At 43.4% G+C, this 20,603-nt stretch overlaps 1 protein-coding gene across 1 annotated transcript in view; it reads left to right on the top strand.

The window, feature by feature from the left end:
- The window catches only part of PLCD3 (phospholipase C delta 3), an 85,553-nt gene that overhangs the window by 42,413 nt on the left and 22,537 nt on the right, over positions 1-20,603 (top strand). Inside the window, exons 2-5 of the mRNA XM_073607727.1 lie at positions 2,884-3,042; positions 5,251-5,479; positions 9,703-9,832; positions 13,316-13,541. Coding sequence (XP_073463828.1) covers positions 2,884-3,042; positions 5,251-5,479; positions 9,703-9,832; positions 13,316-13,541 — 744 coding nt within the window. The remainder of the gene's footprint in view (positions 1-2,883; positions 3,043-5,250; positions 5,480-9,702; positions 9,833-13,315; positions 13,542-20,603) is intronic.

Below are 20,603 nucleotides of genomic sequence, written 5' to 3'. Positions count from 1 at the left end.
ACTTGGCACTGGTCCCTGTGATCCTCCATTTGCGTTTATTACAGTAGCCTGTATGTGACATGGAAGCGTGAAGGATCACAAGAAGCAGCACCAAAACAAGTAGTAGTAACAAATGATAGCCAGGCCACAACTCAACCCAGCCAGGCAGGCCAGAGCTCAGCCCAGCCAGCTAGGCCAGAACTCAGCCCAGCCTGCCAAGTCAGAGCTCAGCCCAGTCATCCAGGGCAGAACTCTGCCCAGCTAGCCAGGTCGTAAATAAGCCCAGAAAACCAGGCCAGAAATTCAACCCAACCAGCCAGGCCAAAACTCAACACAGACAGCCAGACAGCCAGGTAAGGACTCAGTCTAGCCAGCCAGGCCAGAACTCAGCCTAGCCAGCCAAGTCAGAACTCAGCCCAGTCAGCTAGGCCAGAACTCAGCCCAGACAGCCAGGGCACAACTCAGCCCAGCCAGCCAAGTCAGAACTCAACCCAGTCATCCAAGCCAGAACTCAGCCCATCACGCCAGCCAGAACTCAGGCCAGAACTCAGCCCAGCCAGCCAGCCAGGCCAGAACTCAACCCAGTCATCCAGGCTAGAACTCAGCCCAGCCATCCTAGCCAGAATTCAGTGCAACCAGCCAGTTAATAAAATTTCAGCATTCTCCTGACAATTTCTTATATCTCTTGAGGACTCTTTTGATGAGAGCTCTGCACCATGTTTCTGGCTTTGCACATCTCCTGTGTCCACTATAAAGGGCTCCCAACCTGCCCTTTGGGCCAAAAACATTACAAATCTGATCAGTCACGCCATTCCTCTCTTTTTGAACACTCTCCATTAACTTGTTTGTGTTTTCAAATCCTTGCTTTCTCCAGGCTTGTGTGGTTTCCCAGGTGGCTCTCATATCCATTTGCGTTATCACTCTGTAAACTGTTTGTAGTGAATTAGACGCTTTGTGGTCTGAGAGAAATCTTTAACCAAACATACAGATCTGAGTCACAGCTTGTCCAGTAGGAGAGGTAAGGTGGACTGATAAAGTCAGCACCATTTTATTGGCAGCTGTTATGCATTTTCATTAAATGCATCATCTCTGTTATTAAAGAGAACTCCGAGCAAAGAGCTAAATACAGAGGTTACTTACATACAGTATATGGGAGTTGTTTTACCTGCCAAGTAATTTGTATTATGCCGCGTACACACGAGCGGAAAGATCTTGGATGGTTTTTCCAACGGAATTCCGCTCAAGCTTGGCTTGCATACACACGGTCACACAAAAGTTCACTGAACTTTCGACCGTCAAGAACGCGGTGATGTACAACACTACGATGAGCCTAGAAAATGAAGTTTAATGCTTCCAAGCATGCGTCGAATTGTTTCTGAGCATGGGTAGGAATTTTGAGCATCGGAATTGGTACAGATGATCGGAATTTCCGATCTGAGCTTTTTCCGACCGAAAAATTGAAAACCTACTCTCAATCTTTTGCTGGCTGGAATTCCGCCAGCAAAAGTCCGATGGAACATACACACGGTTGCATTTTCGGACCAAAAGCTCTCATCGGACTTTTGCTGGCGTAATTTCCGCTCGTGTGTACGGGGCATTACTGTCCATCTGGTCCTGTGTTTTTCACAGCTCCGTAGCCTAGGACAGACAGGCGGTTAACACTACTTACAATTATGGATCACAGTGGTGTCCTCTCTACAATCCTAGCCTCGGTCATAATAGACATACTATGCTGCAGATGCTCCTGCATGAGTATCTCTTGCACACATCTATTATGAGTACCAATGTTCCTTCCCCAACATAGAACAACCTCTGGGAGTCCTTACATAGAGTCCCATAGGAACCATTATCATTTGAGCCCCAAATAAGGGGGTTATCAACCCCCAAAACGCATTGGCCATATTTTCTCCTCTTGTTGTCACATTGACGCCAGGAAGAAATGACTATGGACTCCTAAAGACAACCCTCTAGTACTACTTTTGTCAATTTAATTTGGATTTCTCAATTTGGAGGCCATCACCCTTTGAGGGGTAGACCTGCCAGGGTTAAGTCATCAAGCCCAACCAACACCTCATTTTTGAGGGACAAAAGACCCAAGCCCACTAACTGATTTCTACTTTATCTGAGTATTCATTGCTGTCTGGTTCTCTATTAGGGAAATTCACCCTTCTCTTTGTACTGATGACCATTGTCACCAAAACAGAAAGTGAGAGGAAATTCAATATTTTAGATAGATGCCTAGGTTAGGGGAGATTGTCCAATGGGGTCGTCTGTTCCTGGAACAGCTGTCTAAGAGGGGTACACAAACAGAAAATGATAACATGGCAGGGGTCTTCACCTTAACATACACACCATCTTTCAGCGCCTTAGAATACATAATAATAGAGCCTTGTAGTTAAAGTGTGTCTTACAGCTGAAATATATATTTTGTCCTCTGTTTTTTTCCCACATCTCCCTCTTATCAACATGCCACTTAATTGGTTTAAATAAAACTTTTCCATTTTCATTACATACCTTATTTTATACCCGGTGACCTCATCACTGGGTCTCAGTGCTTCTCTATGCAATGCAGACAGATCATGGCTGATGGGAGGGGCTGGTAGGATGCTCTACCTAGCTTTCTGAAAACATCACAACACCATGCTTCAGTACTTCTCCCAAGAGCCCTCTGCCTTGAGTAAAGTGGGCTGGCTGGGAGGAGTTATGCAAATATCAAAATGCCTTGATGGGTGCCCATATCCAATCTCTTTAAACAGCCATTCCTTCTCTGTTCTGTACGAATTGGTCTCAGTGCATTCTGGGAGTTATATTTCAAGCTGAAATTTTAGCATCCGACAAAAATAAATAGAGGTGAAGGTATGGAAGCCTTGTTCTACAAGTAATATCTTCTATTCTTCTTTTCAGCCTTGTCTGATGACGAAGATGTGAGAATCATGCAAAATGGCACCCAGCTATGGAAAATAAAGCCAGGATGGCGACAGCAAAGACTTTACCGGCTTGAGTCTGACGGTATGACCATCTGGTACCAGAGCCGGGCGAAAAAGGCTCGCTCCAAGCAGATCTGTGAGTACCTGCTGACAGAGGCAATATATAATCAGTTCTGTATAATGTGTTCTGATTACCCGAACATGTGTTCCTCATGGGTAGGGCATGACAAATAGGAGGCGTGCCCATGACAACCAGTCAGATTGCAGCTGTCACTTTTTCTTTTGCAGGTTCAAAAACGATAACTTCTGATTGGCTGCTTTGGGTAACTTTTTTATTCTGAATAAACAGATTTCCAACACGCTCCAGCCTCACACATATTCCAATTGGCCAACAGGCAGCTTATTTTATTGATGGGTTAGTAGGAATGGGAGGGGCAGACAAGCTCCAACACGGCCTGGAAACTCCAGAGCTTAGCCCATTCAGAATAGTTGGCATGCAGCTGTGGTTGAAGGGAATGAGAGATGTTGTAGTTATTTGCAGGTACGTTTAGGGGCCTGCACTTTATACCTACTGGAAGCTCTTTCCTTTTTTTAAGTGACACAGTGACACACATAGTAATGCTGTTCCGTGTAGCTACAGCGAGGACAACAAAAATTGGATAGGGCCATTTAACAGGGGCTGTCATACACAAGATATAAAACAGAACCAGGGTCAAGTGTTTTTGGGGATTTACACTGAATCTTTCTATAGACAATATAACCTGTACCCCAAATTACATCATTAATACCCTTTTGAGGTTCATTAGCTCAAATCAGAATTGAAGCCTGTAAAACATAAAGACTATGTTAGCCAACCAATTTGTTAAGATTATAGAGCAGAAGTCTCCAAACTTTCTAAACAAGGGGTCAGTTTACTGTCCCTCAGACTTTAGGGGGCCGAACTATGGCCATAGGGAGAAGAAAAGGTCCTGACATCAGTGGGAGTAAACAATGCCCCATCTTTGGTGTCAGTGGGAGAAATTGTGCCCCATCCTTGGTGTCTTTGAGAGGAATTGTTACCCTATCATTAGTATCAATGGGCCCAATTGTTGGTGCCACTGGGAGGAATTGTGCCCCATTGTTGATGCCCTTGGGCCCAATTGTTGGTGTAATTGGGAGGAAGTGTGCTTCTTCATTGGTGTAGGTGGGAGGAGTTGTCCCCCACCGTTGGTGTCAGTGGGAGGAATTGTGCCCCATCTTTGGTGTAATTGGGAGGAATTGTGCCCCTTCACTGGTCTCAGTGGGGGAAATGATGCGCCATTGTTGGTATCAGTAGAAGAAATAGTGCCCCAAGGGCTGGATAAAAGCAAGCAAAGGGTCACATCTGGCCCCAGACCGCAGTTTGGAGACCGCTGATATAGAGGAATTTAAGGATTAACATTAAAAATGTCCTTCTCCTACTGAAATATCCTATTGATCAAGCACTTTGATAAAAGTTGGATCAAATTCTAACAAACCTTAGAGAGCTATTTCCACTGTCTGACCTACAGCGTGTAAATACATGTAATAGAAGCATACTATTTAGGATAGTGTCAAAGGAAAATATGCTTTATGATCAATGGTTTGTAGACACATCTACATGAGCTTCTCGGACATCCCAGTCCAAAACCATGGATAATATGGATTTACCCACCCACCCCTCTCCCCCCTTTGCAACTTTAAAACCCTCCTCACTTTTGGGAAGGGTTTCCATATTGACATTGGATGAGAAGACCTGGCTTATAATCAGTATTAAAATTCATCCCAAAGGTGTTCAGTAGGGTTGAGGTTAGGGCTTTGTGGAGGACACTCGAGTTCCTCCACACCAAAGATTTGGCTATATAGTGTAGTTGTGATGGTCAGGTGCTTACAAACATTTTGTCAAATAGTGTACCTAAAACAGAAAACATACACTATATGCCTTATATCATGTTCTCCAGCTGGGTCACATTTAGCCTTCAAGCCCACCAAAAGATTTTACCTGAAGAAATGTCTTTTCATTTTTAATGAGATGGTATGCTTTGCACTATATGTTGATATTATTTTATAGTTATAGATGAATGAGCTCCTCTTTTTTATCCTCCTGATTGAACCATGTTTACATATAGCATATTTTTTTGGAGGGTTTAGCTCCATAGTCTATACAATCTCCTTGCCTCTACTTTTTCAACAGTTGTTGAACTGAATTGAATTTTGTATTCTTACTAATAGTTTGTTTCTGTCACCAACTTTTCTGTCCTATATTCTTTCTGCGTCCTCTTAATTTGTAACTTGTGTACACATTTTTAATGTTCTCATCTCCTTACACCTCTGTCCTATTCCACAGTCTCCATCTTACACATCGAGTCTGTTCGTGAAGGTCATCAGTCAGAAGGGCTACGAAGAAATGGCCGCCGTTTTCCAGAGAGTTGCTGCTTCAGTATTTCCTTTATGGGGAGGAGAAAAAACCTAGACTTGGCCGCCAGTAGTGAACAAGAAGCCCAAAGTTGGATCCAGGGGCTGCGGAAACTTATGGAAAGAGCCATAGCCATGAGCCAGCGGGAAAAGTTAGTCCAATATCCTTAAAGAAATGAATGGAAGCTAGAACACTGCCATAGGAGATGTAGGTAGAAGCTACTATTGCTGACCCTTCTTATTGAAAATACTAGTTTCCTGGGACCCATGGTGACCCTCTGGATTCTGTACCTTGGCTATCTGATCCAGAATGGGTATAGAAATGCTTTTAAGGACTTCTATCTTTCTATCTTAAACCATAAAAAACACTGTCATAGGAGAAGTACTTTGAAGCTACTATTGCTGACCCCTCTTTCTGCAAATACTAGTTTCCTGGGTCCCATGGCGACCGTCTGGATTCGGTACCTTGGCCATTTGATCAAGAATGGGTATAGAAATGCTTTTAAGGACATCTGTCTTTCCTGATCTGCTTACTTATCCCAGGACAGGAACTTAGTTGAGTGGGTCAGCCATGGGACAGCTAAGTTACAAACATTTAGGAAATGGTAGCTTCCTTGTGATAGGTTCACTTTAAGCCATGTTGGTGCAGCAGGGCTTCTCACTGTGATTGCGATTGATTAATATCTTTTTTTACACAGGTTGTGCATCTACTTACTTTTTTTTCTGTTCATATTATTTAAAGAAAAGTTTTGATTTCATTTAAAAATTGTTATACTGTATATAGTTGCTCCACAAGCCAATGTGGAATTGAAAGTGAACATGTGCTTTGCCTTGCCCCCATGTGACTTTATTAGTACTTGGTGATTGAGTCCTGTCACATGGAGCGAGTCACTTGCTCCCCATACCTGTAAGTACTGTGTATTTTTACACTTCTGCCAGGTAAATGGAGGGGCAGGGGAGTAGGGGAAAGGGAAGTATGTGCTGCTGGGGGTGGGGGCATTAAAGTGAACCTGTTGATTTTCCTCTGCACTGGCAAAAAACAGGTTTGCTTTAAAGCCTGTGTCAACAGGTTTTGGGTTTATGTTGATGGTGGCTGTTTGACATAATTTGGAGATGTTTCTGAGATCATTATTTGATGCATCTGGCCTGTGGCTGACCTTCTTCTTACCTGCTTTTGACCTGCTTCAAGCAGGTTTTGCATTTCTATGGGGATCAAAACCCACATGAAGCGAACAAAAACCCATTGACACAGGTCCTTATTGTTATTTTTTTACTTTTTACATCTTTTTACATCCGTCTGGAGCCAATATGGTTTTCGGTGATCTTTAAAGAAAAAAAAAAAATCTAATTTTAACCCATTGTAAGCCTGTGCGTTTTGTCCACTCTTTATATACAGAATACTGTATTTTCCTGCTCATGTGACTGTATATAATTGACTTGGAGAGGAATGGGCTTTTCTGAGACTTAGTGGAGTTTCACTTTTTCAGTTAACAGTACTTGTTATTGTTCTGAAATGACAATACTTTTTTGATCAACAGCTAATAGGGAATAAATGGTGTGGTACTACCACCGTAGGGGTCGCTGAGTATAGACATCCCTGGGCCTCCCTCTGATTATCCTGCAGCCAGATGCTTGGGTATTTTCACACGACCAGGTGCATACTCATCTGCTTGTTACCCAATGACCAGTCTAGGGGATTTGTTTTTTGTGTTTATTAGTAGAACTTGGATAGGAGAAGGGATTAGTGGGATACTCCAACTTTTAACTAAGCACAGACAAGAACAACTCTCACTTGGCCTCACTTGATTGAACTTATTAGCAGATCCTCTGCTGGACCATACAGCATTAGTATGGAAGAATAAGTCTTTTTCTTGCTGTAGCAGCAGACCCAATGAACTCGAATTCTTCAGGACAGTATCCCCTTTAACTGGCACTCGTCCACTAACTTTATTAGCTTGCAGGGAAGGCCCTCACAGAACAGGCCCCTAGATTTAGGTCTGTACTCACAGTAGCCAGGAACATATCCTTTTAGGTATGTCTCCCTCTCAGTCAGCTCTGCAGGACATCTGGGTTTCAGCTTCTGCGGCCCTGGCCCTCAGGTCAACCACCTGAGGCCGCATGGCATCGTATATAGAGAAGGGGCAGCAGCCCCCCTTCCTCCGGGGCCCCGCTCTCCAGCTGAAGACCCGTGCACATGTGTTCTCCTGGTATAAATACAGTCACCCAGAATTGCCAATGCCCAGGGCTGTATCTACACCCATGCTCTCATTTGCCAGGTTTCCTCCCACTATCCAATATGCTCCTTCCTATTGGACCAGTGTGAAACAGGCAGACAATATGAGCAGCATCTGATCACACTGAGCAGACCCTAACAATGGATCACTGCTCCCTGTTAGGAAGAGAGCACCTAAATTTGCCTGTCAGCCCCCCTGTTAAGCAGGGAAACCCAAAATGATGGTCTCTCTAGCACCTACCTAGGAGGGTGCTACAATGGAATCAGAAGGAATAGGAGACGGTTTTCTTTACTGTCCTATTTCCCAGAGTGTCACTAGAAAGATATGTGTGAAAAATGTTCCTTGAACCAATCTTTTGTCAGTGAAGAAGCTCACAAAACATGGCAAAGTAGTGACCTTCCAAGATGACAGTTGTGCCATCACAAAAGGGTATATCTTGCTTGCAAAGGCTAAAATGACAGATGTACTAAATCAGCTGAACTGCAATGAGGTGGTTAATACTGCCAAGGAGGAAAAACATTCAAACTGCATTCACACATGTCATAGGCGACTTGGGCACAGAAGCCCATGTGGACTGTGTACTGTTTTTCCTGTAGGGCTAAATACAGAAATTCTAACAAAGGGTTTCCGGTGTTTTGCAGTGTTACTTTTGGCAGCAAATTTTTTATTTAGTTTTAGGCTCATGCCTCGTACACACGATAGGATTTTCCGACAACAAAACCGTGGATTTTTTTCCGAAGGATGTTGGCTCAAACTTGTCTTGCATACACACGGTCACACAAATGTTGTCGGAAATTCCGAATGTCAAGAACGCGGTGACGTACAACACGTACGACGAGCCGAGAAAAATGAAGTTCAATAGCCAGTGCGGCTCTTGTGCTTGATTCCGAGCATGCGTGGATTTTTGTGCTTCGGAATTGTGTACACACGATCGGAATTTCCGACAACAAGTGTTGTTGTCGGAAAATTTGAGAACCCGCTCTCAAACATTTGTTCGTGGAAATTCCAACAACAAATGTTCTATGGAGCATACATATGGTCGGACTTTCCGACAACAAGCTTACATCCAACATTTGTTGTCGGAAAATCCTATAATGTGTACAGGGCATTATTCTTAATTATAGAAATCCACCCAAATGGACCCAGAGGTTGCCAACATCCCAGTATAAGGAATCATGAAAAAAGATTTCCCCCCTCCCCAATGAAAGTACTATTGGACTTTAAGGGCAACTGACAAATATCAGAATATACGAAAAATAATAGTAATGAAATCTGTGTATAAGTAATTCAATGGCTGCTCTTCACTGTTTAATTCTGATGTGATGGAGGCTTCTTTTCCACACATTTACGTTAAGCGGAACTTCAGGCAAATGGCTAAATATACAGATAAAATTTATATAAGGGAGCTGCTTTACCTGCCAAAGAATTTTTACTTCTGTCCATCCATCTCTGAAATTTATACCGCACTTCAACGCAGCATAGCCTTGTTTGGCAGGGCATTGGAACTTATTTTTCCTCTACTTTAGTTCAGTAACACTTGCAGGTCTTGTCACTCCCTCCTCCTTGTTAGCGCACAAACTAATTGGCTCCTTGTGCTGTTTTTCTCTCCCAGTCTGAACTTTGTTGTACAAGGGGCTGCATGTCAAATTCAGTTACTTACACCTTTTGCATTTAAAATACACTTTGTATGTTTTTTAATTAATACAGAGCTGCATTCATTTGTGTCTTTTATATTTGCCTGGCGTTCTGCTTTAAGTTACCTGAACATGCAGCTTATCTACATAGAAGGCTCATTTTGTACTTTCTCTGCTAATAATTGGTGTAAGTATGGACCACCCTGGAAGATGTGAACTTTCTGGGGCTACATTGATTCTTGAAGGAAAATATCTATTGTCTCCTAAAAGATATGTGTAGGGTGCTCCAGTCTGGGTGGTCCATATCTGTCAGATTTGACCATCAACGTGGATGACCAAATATTTCACAGGTTGGGTGGCCTGCCACCGAGAGTAGATAAGGCAAGAGTTCATCCACAAGGGTATGCCATCCTTTAGAATGCTACTGTGATCATTCCACAGCTCCATCTCCTAAATGAATGTCTGCCCATGTTTCCTTCCATTGTCTCTGCTTTGTGTTCCTTGACTGAACTATATTTGGATCCGAGATTATCTGCATCAGGCGGACAGAGATGGAGATGAGAAGATGAGTTTTCAAGAAGTGAAGGACATGCTGAGGATGATCAACATTGATATGAATGACATTTACGCCTACACACTCTTTAAGGTGACAAAGTGTCCTCCTTTAATTGTTATGCTTTATACTTGTGACATCACCACTCTCTAAATATAAGTTATAGTGTATGGGGTGACATCACTGTCCAGATATAAATTATAATGTTTGGATGTATAATCACCACTCTCTGGATTTACAATATATGGTGTATGGGTGTGGCACTGTCCAAATATATGGAGTATGGATATAGCATCACCAATCTCCAGCTATAATTGATAGTGTATGGGTGTGACATCACAACTCTCCAAACATAAATTAGGATGTATGGGTGTGACATCACCTCTGTCCAGATATAAATGATAGTTTATGGATGGGACAGCACTGCTCTCCAGAAACAAATGATAGTGTATGGTGTGACATCATCGTACTCCAGATAGAAGTTATGGTGTATGGGTGTGACATCACTGCTCTCCGTATGAAATGTATAATGCATGGATATGTCTTTACCACTCTCCAGATATACGTTATAGTGTATGGGCGTGACATCATTACTCTCCAGATATAAGTGGTATATGGATATGGCATAACTGCTCTCTTCATATATAAGTTTTAGTGTATTGATATGACATCACTTCTCTCCAGAGATATTGATATGAAATCACCACTCTTCAGATATAAGTTATCATGCATGGATATGACATCACCTCTTTCCAGATATAAGTTATAATGCATGGATATGTCATCACCACTTTCCAGATATAAGTTATAGTATATGGATATGACATCACCACTCTCCAGATATAAGTTATAATGTATGGATATGTTATCACCGTTCTCTAGATATAAGGTATAGTGTATGGATATGACATCACTGCTCTCCAGATATAAGGTATAGTGTATGGATATGACATCACTGCGCTCCAGATATAAGTCATAGTGTATGGATATGACATCACTGCTCTCCAGATATAAGTTATAGCATATGGATATGACATCACCACTCTTTAGATATAAGTTATAGTGTATGGATATGACATCACTGCTCTCCAGATATAAGTTATAGCATATGGATATGACATCACCACTCTTTAGATATAAGTTATAGTGTATGGATATGACATCACTGCTCTCCAGATATGAGTTATAGTGTATGTATATGACATCACTGCTCTCCAGATATAAGTTATCATGCATGGATATGACATCACTGCTCTCCAGATATAAGGTATAGTGTATGTATATGACATCACTGCTCTCTAGATATAAGGTATAGTGTATGGATATGACATCACTGCTCGTGTATGGATATGACATCACCACTCTTTAGATATAAGTTATAGTGTATGGATATGACATCACTGCTCTCCAGATATAAGTTATAGCATATGGATATGACATCACCACTCTTTAGATATAAGTTATAGTGTATGGATATGACATCACTGCTCTCCAGATATGAGTTATAGTGTATGTATATGACATCACTGCTCTCCAGATATAAGTTATCATGCATGGATATGACATCACTGCTCTCCAGATATAAGGTATAGTGTATGTATATGACATCACTGCTCTCTAGATATAAGGTATAGTGTATGGATATGACATCACTGCTCGTGTATGGATATGACATCACTGCTCTCCAGATATAAGTCATAGTGTATGGATATGACATCACTGCTCTCTAGATATAAGTTATACTATATGGATATAACATCACCACTCTTTAGATATAAGTTATAGTGTATGGATATGACATCACTGCTCTCCAGATATGAGTTATAGTGTATGAATATGACATCACTGCTCTCCAGATATAAGTTATCATGCATGGATATGACATCACTGCTCTCCAGATATAAGTCATAGTGTATGGATATGACATCACTGCTCTCTAGATATAAGTTATAGTGTATGGATATGACATCACCACTCTCTGAACATGGTACAGAATTTTGTACTGTGTTAGCTTGCAGAGGAAACCTGAGCTGACACTGAGCCCTGCAATGTAAATGTATTCCACCATCTCTACCCCATTTCTGCTCCTAAAATGCCATAAAATATATAACAAGTCACACTGGTAATAGGATTTCTGTATCAGATAAGCAGATTTTATGTAACAACAAGCAATAAAAACATGAGATACATTTTCAGTGTAGACTGGCACAGCTGATACATTCCCGAGCCTCCCGTCATGTAATAACATATTATTAGACCCATGCTGTGTGGTGTCCACCCTGTCTCCATTATGGGTCTCTCACTTTATCTTATTTCAGGGTTAGCAGTTGCTGGGCCTCTCTTGCCCTCCGCTGTAGAATTATACTCTGTATCTGCCATGTCCTGTGGTTGTTTTGGCAAAAATGGATGACTAAAATTAGATTCAGCGAGTGGCACACACCCATCTACTGTGCAATGCTTGAGCCCCTGCCAGAGGCAGCTGAAATGCAATCCTCAGGATTATTCAGTAAGGAAAATAAAAAGCTACGCATCTTAATCCATAGCAGCCAATCAAACTTTTGTTTTGCTACACTTCTGTCTACAGTAAGTGAAATCTGATTGGTTGTTATGGGTTAATGCACAAAATCATTGCTGGTTGCAGAGCCTTTGACATGGCTGAATAGTTTATGAAGTAGTTCACATCTGTGCGATACATTGACATGCATAGTCTCTTTTTTATGTGTTAAAGGTTATAGGGCCTATTGATGGCATTGAAGCCCATGAAAACAAATAATTGTTGATAACGCACGTGAAAAGGCGCGCAGCGGGGTGTGCAACCAGCCTTAAAACAACTTATCCAAAACAGAACCCCATAGAAAGGTCCCGTATGAATATTTACATCTGTGATGGGCAGTGAGTCCACCATACTCAAGTGATAGAGCCTTTAGTCCTCACATCTGATACACTTCCCTGAAGTGTTGGATACCTGTGTCCCCCCCGCACTTGTTGTTCCATCATCCAGTCCTTACGTCACTACTCTAGTCACACAGGGGCCAGTGGAAGGAACCATTGAGCATAGGGTGGGACCAAGCATCCATCACACCATTAAGAGTGTCAAAGATCAAGACTTTGCTGTAGGCTCTATCGTTTGGCAAGCTCACCACATGCCAGCGTAGTCTTTTATTGCAGGATCCAATCGTTTAGGCTCTTTTGGGCTTAAACAATTTATTACTATGTTAAAACGGAACCAAACTCTCATATTGTTCTTGGCCAAGGAAGAACAATAAGAACTCCCATGGTGCTGCACATGTGATCAGTTATGACACCAACCATTTGATGGTTTGACAGTTTGGTTGAGAACACAGCCAGTTACATTCCCAGCACGTGCCAGGAATGTAACTGTTTCTTTAAACTATTAAATCGATGGGTTTAGTTCCACTTTAAAAAATCCAAGCTTCCCCCAGTGGATGGTCACTGTGCTGCACACCTGCTCACTTGTGCTCTGTCAAGGACAGATGTTCAGATTCTGCTTCCTTAAGAGTTTTAATACCCACTAGAGGCTAATTCTTTTGGATGATCTTGTATCCCTTCGTACAGAAATGTGACCGCTCCAACACGGACAGGCTGGAGGACCATGAAATCGAAGAGTTCTGTACTCAGCTCATGTACCGGCCGGAACTGGAAGAAATATTTCACAAGTATTCCGGTGAGGATCGGGTCCTGTCTGCAGAGGAGTTACAGGAGTTCCTGCACCATCAGGGGGAAGAAGCCACCTTAGAAAGGGCACAGGAGATTATTCACAAGTATGAGCTGAATGAGAAAGGTAAGGTCGGGTGGTGTATCAATTATTAGTTGTCAACCATTGTCTATTGATCCTTTCTGATATACTTTGTGAGTAAAGGATAATTCATAACTGCATTGTTTTAGTTATTTAATAGATATGGGTTTTACAACGTTGTCTGTGTATTATTTTTGTGGAAGAAGGGCCTTCAAGGTCTAGGTCAAGGTAAGTACTAATGGGACTTTTGCAGCAATAGTTCGGTGTTGTTTGGCCACAATACATGTTTGATAGTCCCTATGTAAGCAGGTGCAATCTACTTTCTCCGCTGCAAGTGGCACTCTTCTGCAGCAGCACTGCAGTTAGAAAGGAAGTCAGGAGGAACACAGTGCTTCTATGGTTTCCTGGGTCACTGAGGAAGCATCCAATTGGATGCTGCTGTCCCATGTGACTCTGGCAGCCATCTTGGGTCAGGCAGAGCCTATTTAAGGCCTTGGCTCCCAGGTATGGTGCGCATTTGCGAGTTGGTAGAGTAGGGACATGTACCCTATCTGGTTGGGACAGTACTATTGGCAGGAAAAGGTTCCTGACAAGGAGGGAAAGCGTGGGGTTCGCACGTCCCTGGAAACCTGCCTGTTGGGCACAAGACGGTCAGGTCGCATTCTTCCCCTCTCTACAGATGCTGAAAGTTCACCTGCACTCTGCTCTCTACACACTGTTGGAACTGTCAGTGTTCACAGTTGGGCTGCCATCCCACCGGGTTATTTGTGAACTGTCTCTGCATTATTTCAATACAAGTTCTGTCATTGGACTGGGACTGAGTGTGTTATTCCACCGTACCCCGCTACACTACCTACACCTATCAATTAGTTTTGTTTTTTTGCCACTTTTTTCTTCTTCACTGATGAAGTCTTAACTGCGGAGACTGTTGCTCTTTACAATTTTGCTCTTATAGATGCTTCAGTCAAATGGGTATCCATGGTTTGTACTCTTCATAAGTTTAACAAGCCTCGTACTAACCACTGCGGAACACAGTCGGCCCACTAAACTATGACTGGGGGTTGTAGAGGAATGCTTAATGTTGCCCAACATATCTAGCTGTGGTGCAATACTTTTCTTCTGAAAAACTATTTATTTGGCCCAGATAGTGCAACTTTCATGTGACATGTTGATTCTTTAACATTTGGCACACTAGTCAAATCTTCAGGTGCGTACCCTTCAACTTGAACAATTCTGGAATTACACATTCCATTAATCAGTGTTCCATGCAACAAATATTTGGCTCTCAGTCAATTGTTCATCAGGCCCAATGTGGAAAACACTGGTATACACACTACTGAGCAAAGACAAAAAAAAAATAAGATAAAAGATAATTGCAACTTTTGTTTGTTTTTAGTATCGCCTGCACCAGGATTCTCCAAACTTTCTAAACATAGAGCCAGTTTACTGACCTCAAGACCTGAGGGGGGCCAGACTGTGGTCACTGGGAGTGGAAATTGTCTTGGCGTCAGTGGGAGTAAACAATGCATCTTTGGTAATACGGGAAGGAATAGTGCCCCAACGCTGGTGTCAGTGGGAGGAATAGTGGCCCATCATTGGTGACAGTTTGAGGAACAGTGCCCCATCGTTGGTGTCAGTTTGAGGAATAGTGCCACATTGTTGGTGTCAGTTTCAGGAATGGTGCCCCATCGTTGGTGTCAGTTTGAGAAATAGTGTCCTATCACTGGTGTCAGTTTCAGGAATGGTGCCCCATCACTGGTGTCAGTTTGAGGAGTAGTGCCCCATTGCTGGTGTCAGTTTGAGGAATAGTGCCCCATCATTGATGTCAGTTTGAGGAATAGTGCCCCATTGCTGGTGTCAGTTTGAGGAGTAGTGCCCCATCGTTGGTGTCAGTTTGAGGAATAGTGTCCTATCGTTGGTGTCATTTTGAAGAATAGTGTCCCATTGTTGGTGTCAGTTTGAAGAATAGTGCCCCATCGCTGGCGTCAGTGGAAGGAATACTGGTCCATCGTTGGTGTCAGTAGAAGGAATAGTGCCCCATCGCTGGCGTCAGTGGGAGGAATACTGGTCCATCGTTGGTGTCAGTAGAAGGAATAGTGCCCCATCGCTAGTGTCAGTTTGAGAAATAGTGCCCCATCATTGATGTCAGTTTGAGGAATAGTGCCCCATTGCTGGTGTCAGTTTGAGGAATAGTGCCCCATCATTGATGTCAGTTTGAGGAATAGTGCCCCATTGCTGGTGTCAGTTTGAGGAATAGTGCCCCATCATTGGTGTCAGTTTGGGGAGTAGTGCCCCATCGTTGGTGTCAGTTTGAGGAATAGTGTCCTATCGTTGGTGTCAGTTTGAAGAATAGTGCCCCATCGCTGGCGTCAGTGGAAGGAATACTGGTCCATCGTTGGTGTCAGTAGAAGGAATAGTGCCCCATCGCTAGTGTCAGTTTGAGAAATAGTGCCCCATTGCTGGTGTCAGTTTGAGAAATACTGGTCCATCGTTGGTGTCAGTAGAAGGAATAGTGCCCCATCGCTAGTGTCAGTTTGAGAAATAGTGCCCCATTGCTGGTGTCAGTTTGAGAAATAGTGCCCCATTGCTGGTGTCAGTTTGAGGAATACTGCCCCATCATTGATGTCAGTTTGAGGAATAGTGCCCCATTGCCGGTGTCAGTTTGAGGAATAGTGCCCCATTGCTGGTGTCAGTTTGAGAAATAGTGCCCCATTGCTGGTGTCAGTTTGAGGAATACTGCCCCATCATTGATGTCAGTTTGAGGAATAGTGCCCCATTGCCGGTGTCAGTTTGAGGAATAGTGCCCCATTGCTGGTGTCAGTTTGAGGAATAGTGCCCCATTGTTGGTGTCAGTTTGAGGAATAGTGTCCTATCGTTGGTGTCAGTTTGAAGAATAGTGTCCCATTGTTGGTGTCAGTTTGAAGAATAGTGCCCCATCGCTGGCGTCAGTGGGAGGAATACTGGTCCATCATTGGTGATAGTAGAAGGAATAGTGCCCCATCCTTGGTGTCAGTTTGAGGAATGGTGCCCCATTGTTGGCTTTAGTGGGGAGTGCCCCGTTGTTATCAGTAGCAGGAATATTGTCCCGTTGTTGGTGTCAGTGGGTGGAATAGTGTCTTTTATCAGTGGAAGGAAAAGTGGCCCAAGGGCCGGATAAAGGCAAGCAAAGAGCTCAGGCCCCAGTTTGGATCCCACTGCCGTACACAGATAACATCAAGTCCTTTTTTACTGGTGTTCACATTATTGTGTCCACCTCCTGTATTTTAGTATATAGAGTTGATCAAAGTTTGCCTATCGATTATTTTATAATCATTCATTTATAATCATTCTTTCAATCACTTTTGATAAGTCTGGTTGACAGCAATTGAAATTGCCTGAAGTTTCTACAAGTATGGTCAGAATATTTGCCTGGTAATGTCACAAAAAGAAATGGAGCTGCTGTGACCTGGGAGTGCCCAAGTGTCTCACTTTTCCGGAACTATAAATACAAAAGGACCAATCGTTCAGGTACTCAGTGCTGGAATGTTATCATCATGAGTGTGAATTGGTGATGATAAGAACAAAGAACCAAAAACTGGTTTAACCGGTAATGTTTTTTAAAAGGAGAAAAAAACTAGAGTGACATAAGGGCGATGTGTCACCAACACACACAGCTTTATGAGAAGTATCCACTGTACAGAACTCTGATTTATCACCTTGCAGACAATTTTCACACTTTGATGTCACTTCATTTCTAGCCGCTGTTGCAGAGATTTGCTATCCAACTCCAAATTAACAACTTGACCTCCGGAAGATTTACCCCCCTGCAAGACCAGGCCATTTTTTGCGATACGGCACTGCGTTATTTTAACTGACAATTGCGCGGTAATGTGACGCTGTGCCCAAATAAAGTTTATGCCCTTTTTTTCCCCCACAAATAGAGCTTTCTTTTGGTGGTATTTGATCACCTCTGTGGTTATAATTTTTTGTGCTATAAACAAACAAAGACCAACACATTTGAAAAAATAAAACAATATTTTTACTTTCTGCTATAAAACAGCCAATAAAACATATCCAATAAAAAAATAAAATAAAATCGAAATTCTTCATCAATTTAGGCTAATATGTATTCTGCTACATATTTTTTGGTAAAAAAATCCCAATAAGCGTATATTCATTGGTTTGTGCAAAAGTTATAATGTCTACAAACTATGGGATATTTTTTAATTTTTTAACAGTAATGGCGGCGATCAGCGACTTATAGCCAGACTGCCATACTGCGGCGGACACATCGCACACTAACTGACACTCACTTTCGACACTTTGCGGAAACCAGTGACACTAATACAGTTCTAAGCGCTAAAAAATTTGCACTGTCACTGGCTGGGAAGGGGTTAACCTCAGGGGTGATCAAAGGGTTAACTGTGTGCCTAGCCTGTGCTTTCTCACTGTGGGGGAGGTGTTTTTTCGATGGGAAGGCATTGATCCATGTACCTGTTTTGCAAGAACACAGGATCAATACCTTTCCTACTGACAGAACAGCAATCTGCCTTGTCTACATAGGCAGATCCCCATTCTGCCTCTGCACTAAAGCATCAGAGGGTGCCGGTTGACATCGGCTCTGCCATACCCGCCGATCAGCTCTCGCTGATCACGCGCGGGGCACGCGCCCCACACTGGAAAGTGCAGGATCATCAAGTTATACGGTCGGCAAGCTGTTAAAGTGGTTGTAAACCCACTTTGAAAAAAAAAAAAAAAAAAAACAACACCTGCAAGACAAAGGCATAATGAGCTAGTATTCATAGCATACTAGTTCATTATGTAATTCTCAGCTGAGATCGAAGCCCTCGCTGCGGTGCCTGTACACAGCACCGGCTCCCGACATCACTCCTGGGGGTTACTTCCGGGTATCGTGGCTCCAGCGCTGTGATTGGCCGGAGCCGCGATGACGTCACTCCCACGCATGCGTGCGGGAGCTGCCGGTAATGGCGCACTCACTGAAGCAAATGGCACATACGTGCCATTGCTTCAGTTTGCTTCAGTGCACATGTGCCGATGATGTCAGCGCATGCAAATACAGGGGATATCTCCTAAACCGTGCAAGTTTAGGAGATATCCTGGGTAGCTACAGGTAAGCCTCATAGGCTTGCCTGTAGCACAAGTTGGTCTGTAAGGGTTTACAACCACTTTAAAGGACTCGGTTTTGGAATGAGATGTCCAACAAGCGCATAAAGTGGTGATGTTCAGGTTTTCAGAAACATCTGGCCATATGGTTACCCATGGCCCAAAATAATGTAGGCACAATCTGTAGACGTGTTCTAAATTTTTTTTTTTTTTTTTTTCAGAGCCTGTAATTTCTTCTGTGGTCACTGCATTCCTTCTGTGGTCTCTGAACACGTCTGAACTTAATGTAGTTTCTAAATACATGCTCCAGGCTTGAACATATTAGAGCTTTGGGCCGCCAACGTTAACCTGGCCATACACAAGCTAATCGAGGGATATCGGGCAGGAGATGGTCAGCAGGGCCACTCACTGGCACAGAAACTGGCCAAAATTTGCTCAGTTTGTGGCCCTGTTGATCACCTCCTGCCCAGGATTCCCTGATTAAAAACTATAGCCAGGTAGAAAATTGTCAACCAAACAACGCCTGCATTCAATCAGATGCAGGCACTATTAGGGCTGGGCCAGATGTCAAAATGCAATACCAGCGGCTGGAGATTCATCTGTCAGTGCCAGGGGCGGATCCAGAGTCTAGTCTCGGGAGGGGCACTGCCAGAGAATATATTTTTGTGCGGGGAATTTATCGGGGCAATGGCTGGTGTTGATGCTTTCATCATCACTGCACCATGGTTGTTATGGTGTCAGGATGATTGAAGCGCATTATTTCTATGATATCATTGTAATATAAAATGAAATGGTTCAACTCACCATAATGCAGAATCAGTGGAAGCCCTGAGTGTGTCACTTTCCACGTCGACCTGCCTTCAGATGCAGCTTGTCACTTGCCACGTCCCTTCCACAAGCTGCGGATTGTCACTTGCCTGCCACCAGATAGTAATTGTCACTTGCCACGTCACCTGCCACATGCTGCTGATTGTCACTTGCCACATGTTGCTGATTGTCACTTGCCACGTCACCTGCCACACATTGTGGATTACACTTGCCACATCACCTGCCACATGTTGCTGATTGTCACTTGCCACGTCACCTGCCACATGTTGCTGAGTGTCACTTGCCACGTCACCTGCCACACATTGCAGATTACACTTGCCACATCATCTGCCACATGTTGCTGATTGTCACATCACCTGCCACACGTTGCTTATTGTCGTTGGCCTGCTAAGGTGCAGATTGTCAGAGTGAAGGCAGGCAGCAGAGAGATGATGTAATCTCTCTGCTTCCCAGCGGCTGTACAGTGAGGGTGGAACTGCAGTGATGCAGGGTGGGCGGTGAGAGATGATGTCATCTCTCTGCTCCCCGTCACTGACTGGCCAGTCTCTCCGCTCACCTGTGGACCCAATGTATTTCACTCCACCCCCTCGGAGCTTAGGCATGGTGTAAGGGCAGCTTTAGTTTAGTGCTTTGTGCACTGGTCCAAATCATTTGGTGGAGGGGGGATTATGGTGGGAGGTTGATTTTCAGGGGTTGGGCTTGGCCCCTTAGTTCCAATGAAGGAAACTCTTAAGGCGTCAGCATACCAAGACATTTTGGACAATTTCAAGCTCCCAACTTTGTGGGAACAGTTTGGGGATGGTCCCTTCTTGTTCCAACATGACTGCGCACCAGTGTACAAAGCAAGGTCCATAAAGACATGGATGAGCGAGTTTGGGGTGGAGGAACTTGGCTGGCCTGCACAGAATCCTGAGCTCAACCTGATAGAAGACCTTTGGGATGAATTAGAGCGGAGACTGCAAGCCAGGCCTTCTCGTCCATATAAGTGCCTGACCTCACAAATGCACTTCTGGAAGAATGGTCAAACATTCCCATAGACACACTCCTAAACCTTGTGGACAGCCTTCCCAGAAGAGTTGAAGCTGTTATAGCTGAAAAGGGTGGGCCAACTCAATATTGAACCCTACGGACTAAGACTGGATACACACTATTACCAAAACCATGTAGTGCAAGGGC

Source organism: Aquarana catesbeiana, linkage group LG12 (genome assembly GCF_042186555.1).
Source record: "Aquarana catesbeiana isolate 2022-GZ linkage group LG12, ASM4218655v1, whole genome shotgun sequence".
NCBI lineage: Eukaryota > Metazoa > Chordata > Amphibia > Anura > Ranidae > Aquarana > Aquarana catesbeiana.
The sequence above is the reverse complement of the archived record's forward strand: the minus strand, read 5'-3'. Positions and strand labels throughout refer to the sequence as shown.